The sequence below is a fragment of the Pseudonaja textilis genome, chromosome 5 (genome assembly GCF_049901715.1).
Source record: "Pseudonaja textilis isolate UNSWEBS1 chromosome 5, rPseTex1.2, whole genome shotgun sequence".
NCBI classification, from domain to species: domain Eukaryota; kingdom Metazoa; phylum Chordata; class Lepidosauria; order Squamata; family Elapidae; genus Pseudonaja; species Pseudonaja textilis.
Window position 1 is genome coordinate 67,610,660 of NC_141994.1, and position 12,387 is coordinate 67,623,046.

The following is a 12,387-nucleotide window of genomic DNA, read 5'->3' on the forward strand; positions in this document are numbered from 1 at the left end:
TAAGCCACGCCCAGGTCTCCTTCTTGCTCACACAACAAATATTGCTTCAGTTTCCAAACAGCCCTCAACTCTCTCACACGCTGACAGGACGTTAGCCAGAGGAATATTGATGGATGCTGGTAGGCAGAGGCAGAATTCCCACCCCCCTTATTTGCCTCCCCAAAAACGAAGCCTGACCACATAGTTTCATAGCGAAGCATGGCGACCAAGCTAGTGTGCCTATAATCACATTCATTTCTATCTGGGCAGCTCTTCCATTGAAAGATTTGTGTCCATTCTTTCTATCCAAATCTTTTACTCCCCCACCCATTTTGTATTGCAAAATGTACACCAACCCAAATAAACAAGAATCAGAACAGAAGCTTAGAAGGCAAATGGTATTTATTGCTGAAATACAGGAGCGTTTACGCATGTATGCAAGAAGCAGCTGGAATAATCATTAACTGAATACTCTAAGGGAGGAATACATTAAAGGGTTGAATTCTGATGTATTAATTTGTAGGCCAGATGACCATGATCGTAGGACAAGTTGGCTGTGGCAAATCTTCTCTTCTTCTTGCTATCCTGGGTGAGATGCAAACCTTGGAAGGGAAGGTTCATTGGAACCGGTATGTTTTCAAGTTCTTTAACTCGAACCAGGGTTACCTAGAGAGAGTCAACTCATAAAACATTTCTCTGGCCGTTTTATAGTTGCCAACAGAAAGGGAGATGGGGGGAAGGGGTTTGAAAGAGCAGTGTGGCAGCTTAGAAATCGAAAGTACATTCCATTCATAGTTTTTTCAGAGATTGTAACTCTAATTGGAGAACATGATTGATGACTCTTGGCTATGGATGTGTCTCCTTGGAGAATATGAATTATGATACATCCAGAGGGGTGGCGGGGGAAACCAGGGTCAAGGATGACAGTGAATTACGTGTCTCAGAGTCGGCTACACCCAGGTCATGCTGACGTGTTAACTCCCAATAAATCCTTCGTAGTTTTGGAAGTTTGGCTCGAGACTCATGATTTAATTGGAGTAACTTCTGGAATCCCAGCAGAGATAGAGAGGACTGAATCTGAGTAGAGGAGCTATTATAAGCCGTTCAGCAAGTCATGAACGGCTCAAGCAATGAATGACATGAGGGATAATTGTTGTGATCAATAAACCGGTCAGGGAACTTGATTAATATGACCTGTTTTAATAATGAAATTTAGTGTTGGAAGAAAGATCAATCCATAGTCTGTCATGAAAGGTACAACTCTATCAGTCTAAATTATTAGGGGATTTAGATAGCATGAGTTATGCTGATAGCTTTCCTTAGGACTGTTTTTCCATTGACACACAAACCCATTAAAAATAAATACAGGATAGAACCATTAAAATTTCTGATTGGTCGTATTAAGTATCTCTGTTGGGAAGACATCAAGGAAAGTCATTTTTGATAAAGGAGAATATTTATAGCTCAAGGTTGAATTGTGGAGTCCTTAATGCTCTCTGAGCTTGGCAGTTTTCTTGCAGACGTTTCATTACCCAACTAAGTAACCTCATCAGTACTAGAAAAAAAAATGAGGTTTCTCTTCTCTTCTCTTCTCTTCTCTTCTCTTCTCTTCTCTTCTCTTCTCTTCTCTTCTCTTCTCTTCTGTACTCTACTCTACTCTACTCTACTCTACTCTACTCTACTCTACTCTACTGTATTCTACTCTACTCTTCCTCTCCTCTCCCTTCCTCTCCTCTCCTCTGCTGGTAACTCTTGGATACTAAAAACTTGACTCTTCCCCTCCCTTCGCCTCTCTAGTCTCCCCCTCAGCTCCCTATTTCCTGTGAACCTGCTGGCTTTTTGCAAAGCTTTAAGAACCTAGCTATGTACTCGGGCCTGGGGCTCGGAATGTGTGAAGGGTCCCATGACTTGGCTTTAATAGTAACTGGTTAATCAACACAGCTGCTGGTTATACCTATTTATTTTGTGAATGTTTTTATTGTTTTAATGTTTCTTTAATTGTTTAATTGTTCTATACTTTTAGATGTATGAGCTACCCAAAGTCATTTGGCTGAATTGAACAGACATAGAAATTAAATGGAGGGAGGGAGGGAGGGAGGGAGGGAGGGATGAAGGGATGGAGGAATGCAGATTTGCATTACAGATTGTCCTCTAGACTAAGGGTTGAGGAGGACCATAAAATGGGGGATTTGCAAGGTCTAATAGCATGATATTCAGTCATCTGTACCAATATGCTTGGCTTTCTTCTTATGCTTCACGATTAAGATTCTGCTTAGGTGTTGACCATCCCTCCTTCCATATTTGAAACTTCATCAGTTCGGTGGTATTATCTTTTTCTCGACAGCTACTAAAACATTGTTTACTGTAACTTGCAGCATAAATGAAACTGAGTCTTCTGTTGAAGCAAACTGGAGGTATTACTCTTCAATCTGATCCCTGAAACTCTACCCTTTTTTTTAAACTCCTCAATCAATATCTTGTTTCCTTCCCTCAAATATAATAACTTCCTAGAATGTATTAATCCTAAGCATCTACAGCACAGTGGTTCCCAGTCTTTGGGGCAAATGACTTGAGGCATATGAAGTCCTCATAATGGAATTTCTAACATGCAACAGGATAGAATAGAATAGAATAGAATAGAATAGAATAGAATAGAATAGAGTAGAGTAGAGTAGAGTAGAGTAGAGTAGAGTAGAGTAGAGTAGAGTAGAATAGAATAGAATAGAATAGAATAGAATAGAATAAGAACAGAATAAGAACAGAACAGAACAGAACAGAACAGAACAGAACAGAACAGAACAGAATAGAATAGAATAGAATAGAATAGAATAGAATAGGAAATGAATAGGAAATGAATAGGATAGAGCAGTGGTGGCTAACCTTTTTTGGCTCCCATGCCGATAATTGCATGCGTGTGCCTCTGCGCATGCACATGTGTTTCCTGCGCCCCCTGCGCATGCACACCAGATACACAACAATCAGCTGTTGGGTGGTGGCAGCGTGCTAGCAATGCGCGGTAGGGCTCTTCCAGGTGAGCTCTCACATGCTGGCAGAAGTGGCTCAGCATGACACTTCTGGCATGCGTATCATAGTTTCACCAACACGGGGATAAAGAATAGAGTAGAATAGAATATAAATAGAATAACTTTATTGTCATTTGAATGTACACTAATCGGCAGGGATTAAAACGAAATTTCGTTGCATACAGCTCTCAAAGGATCACCACCTCCAATATACACTACACAATCATGACAGAATAAATAAATAAATTCAAAATTATGTACATACTGACATATATGATACAGAGAAACAACACAGTCTAGTTTGGACAACTTATTGCAGGTTACACTTACAACCTCAATTGAGCTCAAAATTTCTGCTGTTAAGCAAGACATTTGTCAAGGGAGTTTTGCCCCCTTTTACGACTGTGTCTTGGCACAGTTGTTAAGGGAATCACTGCAGTTGATAAGATTAGTAACCTGGTTGTTAAGTGAATCTGGCTTCCCCAATTGTCAGAAGGTCGCAAAAGGTGATCACATGACCCCAGGAGACTGCAACCCTCACAAATATGAGTCAGTTGCCAAGCATCTGAATTTTGATCAAGTGGTCATGGGGATGCTACAAAGGTCTTAACTGTGAAAAACGGTCATAAGTCACTTTTTTCAGTGCCATTGTAACTTTGGACAGTCACTAAATGAACTGTTGTAAGTCAAAGATTACCTGTATGTGGGACTTAGAAAACACTTAGTAGATGTGCAAACTGGCTGTTATCTTTACTCGCATGTATTAATTTGCATATATTGTAATGTCCCTTTCTGGTCATATTAACATCCATTTCCTGAAATGCCTTCGTTTTTATATTTTGGGGTGAAAGAATGTTTGTAATTTCATGTTCACAGGAACCATTGACATTGTGTAAAAAGGGGAAAAAAAATAGAAGACTGAAGGTAGGTAGTCCTTGACTCCCATCTATTAGAAATGGTGTAGAGTCCCCTGCTTGGGCAGGGGGTTGGACTAGATGACCTACAAGGTCCCTTCTAACTCTGATTATCTGTTATCTGACTTACAACGTTCATTTAAGTGACTGTTCAAAGTTACGGCGGCACTGAACAAGGGGACTTATGACTGTTTTTCATACTTCTTACAACCAATGTGGCATTCCCAGGGTCGCATGATCAAAATTCAGATGCTTGACAACTGACTCATAGTTATGACGATGGCCGTGTGCCGTTTCGCGATCTTCTGACAAGCAGAGGCAATGAGGAAGCAGAGATTCAGTCCAATTTTTCCAATGTGTTTTCTTAAGAGACCAGGGTGGAGAATGAAATGTAAAACTGAGCAGAGCTGAAATGAATACCGTTTTATGTCCCACAATTGCAGTGTTCTCGATTCTTTTCCTAAACCAGGAGTCCCCAAACTTGACAACTTTAAGACTTGTAGACTTCAAGAATTCTGGGAGTTGAAGTCCACAAGTCTTTTTTTTTTTCATTAAAGCAGTTGTATTTATTTTTAGGAATGTATGGTCATCATTATACGGATAGAGAAAACCTTTCTAGCTGTTGGCTTTAGTCACAAGAAGTGTCATCATATTCATCCCATTTCCCTGTGCCTTATTTTTACATAGATATTTTTTAGTAATCTTCTTGAACCAATCAGAACTCACAAGTTGTCAGGGAATCTCACTACTGCATCTGCTTTGCAGAATTAACACACTATTACTCACATCTTCATATCCTGGACATAAACTGTTTCAACTCCTACCCTCAAAATGATGCTATAGAGCACTGCAACTAGAACAACTAGACACAAGGACAGTTTTTTCCCAAACGCCATCACTCTGCTAAACAAATAATTCCCCCAACACTGTCAAACTATTTACTAAGTCTGCATTACTATTACTATTTAAGTCCACAAGTCTTCAAGTTGCCAAATTTGGAGACCCCTGTCCTAAACCGTAATGCCTAGAATTTGAACTTCAGCCTTCATACTTTGAAGCAAAAAGCAACATTTTGACATTCAATCTGGATGTCTTAGTGATCTGAATTGAAAGACCACCATTCAGCTTCCTTGGTAGATATAAAGTCAAGCCAAATATTCATGGTTTTTCCAATCTGATGGACATATGGACTCAAGAAACACAAGGTTTCATTTTAGCTCACCTCTCAAATCAGGCAGCTGCTGGGAACCACTGTGTGATCAGATATCCTGGTAATTTAAAAGAAATTAACAATATATGCCTTCCAAACTCCTTACATACGGACTCATTCTGAGACTGCATAAAATTGCTTCTAACCAATGTTTCATGCTGTATATCATGGCACCCATATCTCTTGGAAGACCTGCCAATAACAGTTGCAGAGTAATTTATTGGAGTTTTCGAAATATAAATGTTCATTCAACTTGAATTTGAATACCCACAAATATAGTTTTGTAAGATCTCCATCATCATTTCCCATTTCCATTGCCTATATTTAGTATGAGATTTGTATCAGAACGGAAGAAGGATACAAAGCAAAATGTTTTCAAGGGAAAAAGAATATGTCACGAAAAAAGGAAAGATAAAATAGAGACTGGGTGTTCTTCTAACCTAAGTCTTCTTTCCCCTTAAACCTGGTTTTAACAACTAATCTCCTTTATATGTTCTTTGTGCCTTCCTTGTTCGAATGCACCCTTGTTAAAATATGTAGGGAGCTATTCCCTATCTTCTAATGCATCTAAATTCCCTCTTTCCACTAGGAATCGGTTTTCAGTGGCTTACGCAGCCCAGAAACCCTGGCTCTTGAATGCAACGGTGGAAGAAAACATCACCTTCGGGAGTTCTTTTAATAAACAGAGGTAAAGATTTCACACCTGTCTCTTTCTAACCACCAAAAGTCCCAGAATTTCTGCACTTTTTCTAGATTCAGCTGGGACTTGACATTGCTAACTGGTGTTGTCACACGATGTTTTGCTTAACAACTGTCTTGCTTAAGAATGTCAATTCCAGTCCCATTAGGGTTATTTGGCAAGGACTATTTGTAAAGGTAAATGTCTTCCTGTCAATCATGTCCAACTGTTGGAAGAAATATCCATCTGGTTCAATTCCAAGCCGGGAGAAAGATACTAGAAACGTGGAAGCTGATTGGAAAGATGGCTTAATGAAACAGAACCACAGGGATGGTCCTGGGCAGCTGACCCCATGGAGTTGAGAGTGAGGGATTTTTATAACTTCTCGTGGGCTTTGAACTTGAGCTTCCTGTTCCTGTGTAAGAACATGTATTCTATTGGTTGCTGACAGACTCCCATGGGGCTATGCAGGGGTCATAGCTGAGGTTGTCTGAGCTCTCAGGGTTGGTTGAAGGTTGGCTGATGCAATGTCCTTAGGAGATTGTGCCATGTGGTGAGCTCTGTTGCTAGATGGGTTAATCCTATTATGTCCTGAGGGAACATGTCTTAATCCTATCACCATGGAGCTGGAGGTCTTTTCTCTTATAGATAGGCTGGCCCAGTCTTTTTTAATGGGCACCAAATATCTGCTGTGGGCAGGAGCCGAAGCTCTGAGTTTCTGTCTCCTTTAGGATTTTTATTTCTCTTCTAGGGGAAATATTTTATCGTTTTTTTAAAAAATAAATTTATTTATTCAACATTTCAACATTTAAAAAACAATTTCCACTTTTTACAATGATTCTGTAATGGTGTTCACACTAGTTAATAAAGTCTATAACTATATCAATTACTTCTCCATTCTATTCACTTATACTCTTATTTCTCGATCTAACTTATAACACTATTAACTCACACCAGGGGTGGGATTCTACAGGTTCACACCTATTCGCTAGAACCGGTTGTTAACATTCTAAGCAGTTCAGAGAACTGGTTGTTAGAAGAAATTACTGGCCTAATCCTGTAAGGAAGGCAGGAAGGAAACATTCTGGTGTTGCTTACAGAAACTGCCTTTCCGTTAACCCTTATTACATTCTTGGCAGGACTAGACTTCCATTCTCAGGAACTTCTCTGGAGTTTTTTTCCCCCTCCTTTTCTGGTACTTTGCTTGTGTGGAGTGACCATTCAAAATTACAATGGCACTGAAAAAGGTGACTTATGACCATTTTTCACACTTATGACTGTTGCAGCATCTCCACATTCATGAGAAGCCAGGGGAGGAGATGCGTGCCTCGATGTGAGTGATATTGAGTTGGCCACACCCAGCCAATAACATGACCACCTAAGCCACGCCCACAGAACTGATTGTTAAAAATTTGAATCCCACCCCCAGGCTTCTGTATTGTGTTCGTCTGTGAGTCAGGGCCCCACAGTTGTTTCAGTTTTAAATTTGGGGCAGCCTATTGCTGTGCCAGAATGGTTTTTTCTTCATCCTGACTGGTTGGGAATCTTGGTCTGTGTTTATTGATCTTGGAGTTTGCTGTGTTCTGCTTGATTGGTGTTTCTGATTTCTTCTGTCTGTTTTGTGGCTCTTTTTGTATCTTGATTGGCTGGCAACATTGTGTTCCTTTATTGGAGGCCTTTTGTGAAGCTTGGCTCTGGGTAAATGGATGGCTATCATTTGTTAGGAAGCTAGGTTTCATCTGGGTGCCTGGCTGGGGTGTGTTTGAGCTGGAGGTATCAGGGGGGATCTGTTTGTGCCCAGGTGTTTGCCTGGCTTGTGGTGTGGAGATTTTTTTGTTTGTGAGTGCAGGCTTCCAAATGATTGACAGTCTGGTGGAATCATCTCTTCTATTCATGCTTTCAGGTCTTTTTTCAATCTCTATGGCTTCTCTGATGATTCTGTGGCTGGGGTTTTCTATAGTTGCTAGGGTTTTGATGCCGTTGAAGTTGATGCTATGACCTGTGGCTTCCGTGTGTTGGACTAGTGAGGAAGTGTGTTCCAGCTTTTTGACTGCATTTTTGTGTTCATCCAGGCGGGTACTTATTCTATTGGTCTGTCCAATGTATGTGGCTGGGCATGATGCACAGGGGACTTCGTATATGCCTTGGTTTTCCAGGTCAATTTTATCTTTGGGGTTTCTAAGGATGGCTGCTATTTTTCTGTCTGTTTTGAAGGCAGTCTTGATGTGATGTCTGTGTAGTATCTTACTGATTTTGTCTGTAGTACCTCTTATGTAGGGCAGGACAGCTGTGCCATAGGTCTGTTCATCTTCTGGGCCTCCATTATGTCTCAGTGTGTTTTTGTGGATCAAGCCGGTGATTTTGCTTTCGTGGAAGCCGTTGGCTGTCAGTACTTTAGTCAGGGTACATAGTTCAGTCTTTATGTGTGTCTTGTCTGCCAGGCGTTTGGTTCTGGTGATTAGTGTTTTGGCCACGGAGTTTATCTGTGCTGGGTGGTGGTGGGATTGGGCGTTGAGGTAGTGGTTGGTGTGTGTTTTCTTCTGGTATATGGTGTGTCCTAGTGTGCCATCTGTTTTTTTTGTAGATTAGTACATCTAGGAATGGTAGTTGTTTGTTTGTTTCCGTTTCCATGGTGAACTTGATTTTGGGGTGTGTGCTGTTTAGGTGTGTTAGGAAATTGTTTAGGTTTTCTTTTCCTTGGGGCCAAATCACGAATGTGTCATCGATGTATCTTAACCATAGTTTGGGTTTGTGGATGGCATTAGCCAGGGCTCTGGATTCGAATTCTTCCATGAACAGGTTTGCAATGACGGGTGACAGTGGTGATCCCATAGGGGCTCCTTCGATTTGTTTGTATCTTTGTCCTTTGTATATGAAATATGTGTTTGTATATGAAATATTTGTATATGAAATATTGTATATGAAATATGTATATTTCATATACAAAGGACAAAGATACAAACTAAGATACAAACAAAGATACAAACCCTGGCTATGCCCATACAGCAACCAGACAGCAAACTGGTTGCTGGGATTTTGAGTCCTACCCCTGGTTCTCATCCAGAAGATGAGAAATCATCATACAAGCCAGTCAGTCACTCTTTAAAAAGGGCCATCCTTCCCTGCAAATTTTCTCTTAAGTTATACTCCCCCTTGCCTCGTAAAATGTGAAGCGGTGAGGCAATGCATTTGCTAAGATAACCTTTCCCTGTTTGCAGAGCCTTTCAAAGGCTCTTGTAAACCTCAGTTCCCTCCCTCGCCACATTCTCTGATCCCAGAAAGTGTTTTCCAAAAAAGGAAATAACGAAGTGGGGAATGGGAAAACATCTGTATAGTTCCTAAGAGGAAAACTGCAAAGAGTAGGTTAACATAAGTAGCCCAGTACTATTGACTTAAAACTTAATGCAACTGATCCTTATCAGAGGCACAGTTCTTTATTAATCAGTCATAATAAGGGAGCTGAGGCTGAATTTAAAGTTTATGATATCGGTTCCAAGAGGGGACGACTGGAAAGAGGGGAAGTCATACATTTAAAAATAAAGAATCATTAGAGTACTTCTCAATGAATACTATCTACACAGGAGATGGTTCCCAATTCCCAGACTCTCCTGTTGCACAAAAATCACTTTGCTGCCTGACCGTCCATCCTGTTTTCTTTTATTCCATGTTTATATTTAATTTTGAGGTGGGAGGAAATCAAAAGGAACATTCTTCCCTCAAAACGATGCTATAGAGCTCTGCACACCAGAACAACTAGACACAAGGTCATTCTTATCTTATTATTTAATCTAATAATAAGATTATTTATCTAATTATTTCTTATCATTCTGCTAAACAAATAATTCCCTCAACACTGTTCAACTATTTACAAAGTCTGCACTACTATTACTGTTAATCTCATCATTCCTCATCACCCATCCTCTCCCACTGGTGATTGTATGACTGTAACTTTGTCGCTTGTATCTTTACGATTTATATTGACTGTTTTCTAGTATGATTTGATTGCTTATTGTACCCTGTGACTATCGTTAAGTGTTGGACCTTATGATTCTCTACTCTTGATGAATGTATCTTTTCTTTTATGTACACTGAGAGCATTTGCACCAAGACAAATTGCTTGTGTGTCTAATCGCACTTGGCCAATAAAGAATTCTATTCTATTCTATTCTATTCTATTCTATTCTATTCTATTCCTGTTGTTTAACATTAAGAGATTGGATAACCATTTGTCAGAAATTACAAATGGTTTCCTGTCTAAGCAGGGGGTTGGACTAGAAGACCTCCAAGATCCCTTCCAACAACAAACTCTGATTGCTTAATTCATCCATGTCATGGGTTCAGACAATACATGAAACCATAAGCTCAACATTCAGGCTTCATTAAGCCACCAAAAAAAAGGACGAAGTTGAAACAAATTGAACTTAGCATGTACAAATGTGAAGCTCTTTGTCTGACTTACAGGTAGTCTTCCACTTATAACCATTCATTTAGTGAACATTCAAAGTTGCAGTGGTGCTACAAAAAAGCAATTTATGACCATTTTTCAAAGTTATGACCAGTGGTGGGATTCAAATAATTTAACAACTGGTTCTCTGTCCTAATGATTTCTTCCAACAAGCAGTTCGCCAAATTGCTCAGAAAATTAACAACCGGTTTCCCAAACTGGGGCGAACTGGCTGAATCCCACCACTGGTTACAATTGTTGCAGCATCCCCGTGGTCATGTGATCAAAACTTGGCTACTTGGTAACTGATTCATATTTATGACGGTTGCAGTGTCCCAGGGTCATGTGACTACTTTTGCAAATTATGACAAGCCTAGTCAACGGGGAAACCAGATCCACTTAATGACCATGTTACTAACTTAACAGCTGAGGTGGATGCCATGCCATGGAGTTTTATAAGTCAAAACCATCACCCAGAAGCAGACTGGGAGTTAGTGCAGGTCACAGAGCATTTAAAACAAGGTTTAAATGCTCAACCTTGGCAATTTGGGTGAAGAATTCCCCAGCCAGCATACCTGTTATCTAATACTTGCTTGACAAATAAATAAATAAATAAAAATAAATAAATACATAAACCATAAAAGGCCCATTGTTCCCCACCCTTGTTTTAAAACCTTTCCATCTTTCTGGACCTCATGTTTTATTTTTAATATTTCTTCCACAGGTACAAAGCAGTGACTGATGCGTGTTCTCTACAACCTGATATTGATCTGTTGCCATTTGGAGATCAGACAGAAATCGGGGAAAGGGTAAGTTAAGAAGGACAGATGCCATTGCTATTTTTCAGACCACTCCTGCATTATTGGTAGACCAAGGAGATCTGTAATATTTTTTTTAATCTCCCTCCCCATCAGCACTGAGAGCAAGGTATTGAAAATTATTAATGTGAATTCCGTTATATGTTTATCCCCTCCGTCGCTCAAGCTACCTGTGGAACTCAGGTTGATTTTATGGAGTCCCTCTGCAGGAGATCATTTGAGACCTAGGGTCCAACTGGATTGAGGCAGCGTATATGTTTAGTTACAAATTAAGTTAGATTAAAATTCCCTCTTCCTTGTGGATCGGGGTGGGGAACTATGGCCCTTTTATGACTTGTGGACTTCAAGAATTGGAGTAGATTATAAGAACCTGGCAACCATCAAGGTCATCGCTACAGTTGCTGGAGAAAGAGATGGACTGGTCCATAACAAAAGGACGTCTCATAACTGGAAAGTGTGATCACCCAGAGGTAGGGAGAAAGGGGAAGTACTGTTTCACCAAGCAAAGCTTTGTGTGGGAAAACCAGAGCTGTTTTTGATTCTTCAGTACCAAAATGGTATATCCAATAAAGTTTTACTTTTGGGGAGTTCAAAGCTCCTGTGAGTGTTTACTTATTTTGGGTTCACTAGTCGGATTGTTGACACCTGGACTGTTGGAATGATTCTTTACGAATTCCATCCCTTCCCGGTAAAAAGGCTGTTTCAAACTAACTGTCTCTGATAAGAATGACCCTTGCCAAGAACACTAGATAAAGTTGCCAAGAAATATTTCAAACACAAAAAGTCTCCAAACACAAACTAAGAGAGTCCGAACGTCCCCAAGGCTTGAGTGCAAAAACTTCTTTGCTTCCTGTAAAGAATTCCGGCTTCTCAGCTGGTTTTTATCTCTTAAGGGAGGGGCCATTACCTTGCAGTTTTACTCCCGAGTTGCCCATGCTGCTGCAGCTGCTCTTTCCTTTGAGCAGCCCTGCGCGCACACGCACTGGGCACAGGCTCCTCGGGGGCCTCTTCATCACTGCTGCCAGCCTCCCAATCTCCAAAGGCAGCATTCCACTCCCTGATAGTCTTGGTCCCATCCCTGCCTCACACGCAGGCCCCTCATCTGAGTCCTCGCTCTCCGAGACCTCCGAGATCCAATCAGTCATTCCTAAAGGAAATCAACCCTGAATGTCCTTTGGAAGGAGGGATCCTGAAGCTGAAGCTCAAATACTTTGTCCACCAAATGAGAAGACTTATTGGAGAAGACCCTGATGTTGGGAAAGATGGAAGGCAAAAGGAGAAGGAGGAGAGCAGAGAATGAGATAGTTAGATAGTGTCATC

General features: G+C 40.5%; 1 protein-coding gene across 5 annotated transcripts in view; it reads left to right on the plus strand.

Annotated features, from left to right (window-relative positions):
* The window catches only part of ABCC9 (ATP binding cassette subfamily C member 9), a 97,857-nt gene that overhangs the window by 42,721 nt on the left and 42,749 nt on the right, over positions 1 to 12,387 (plus strand). For 2 of the 5 annotated variants that reach the window (XM_026709145.2, XM_087935255.1), the window contains exons 17-20: positions 503 to 608; positions 2,355 to 2,393; positions 5,716 to 5,814; positions 10,974 to 11,058. In XM_026709145.2, coding sequence (XP_026564930.2) covers positions 503 to 608; positions 2,355 to 2,393; positions 5,716 to 5,814; positions 10,974 to 11,058 — 329 coding nt within the window. The remainder of the gene's footprint in view (positions 1 to 502; positions 609 to 2,354; positions 2,394 to 5,715; positions 5,815 to 10,973; positions 11,059 to 12,387) is intronic. The other 3 variants (XM_087935256.1, XM_087935257.1, XM_087935258.1) reach the window with 2 other exon arrangements.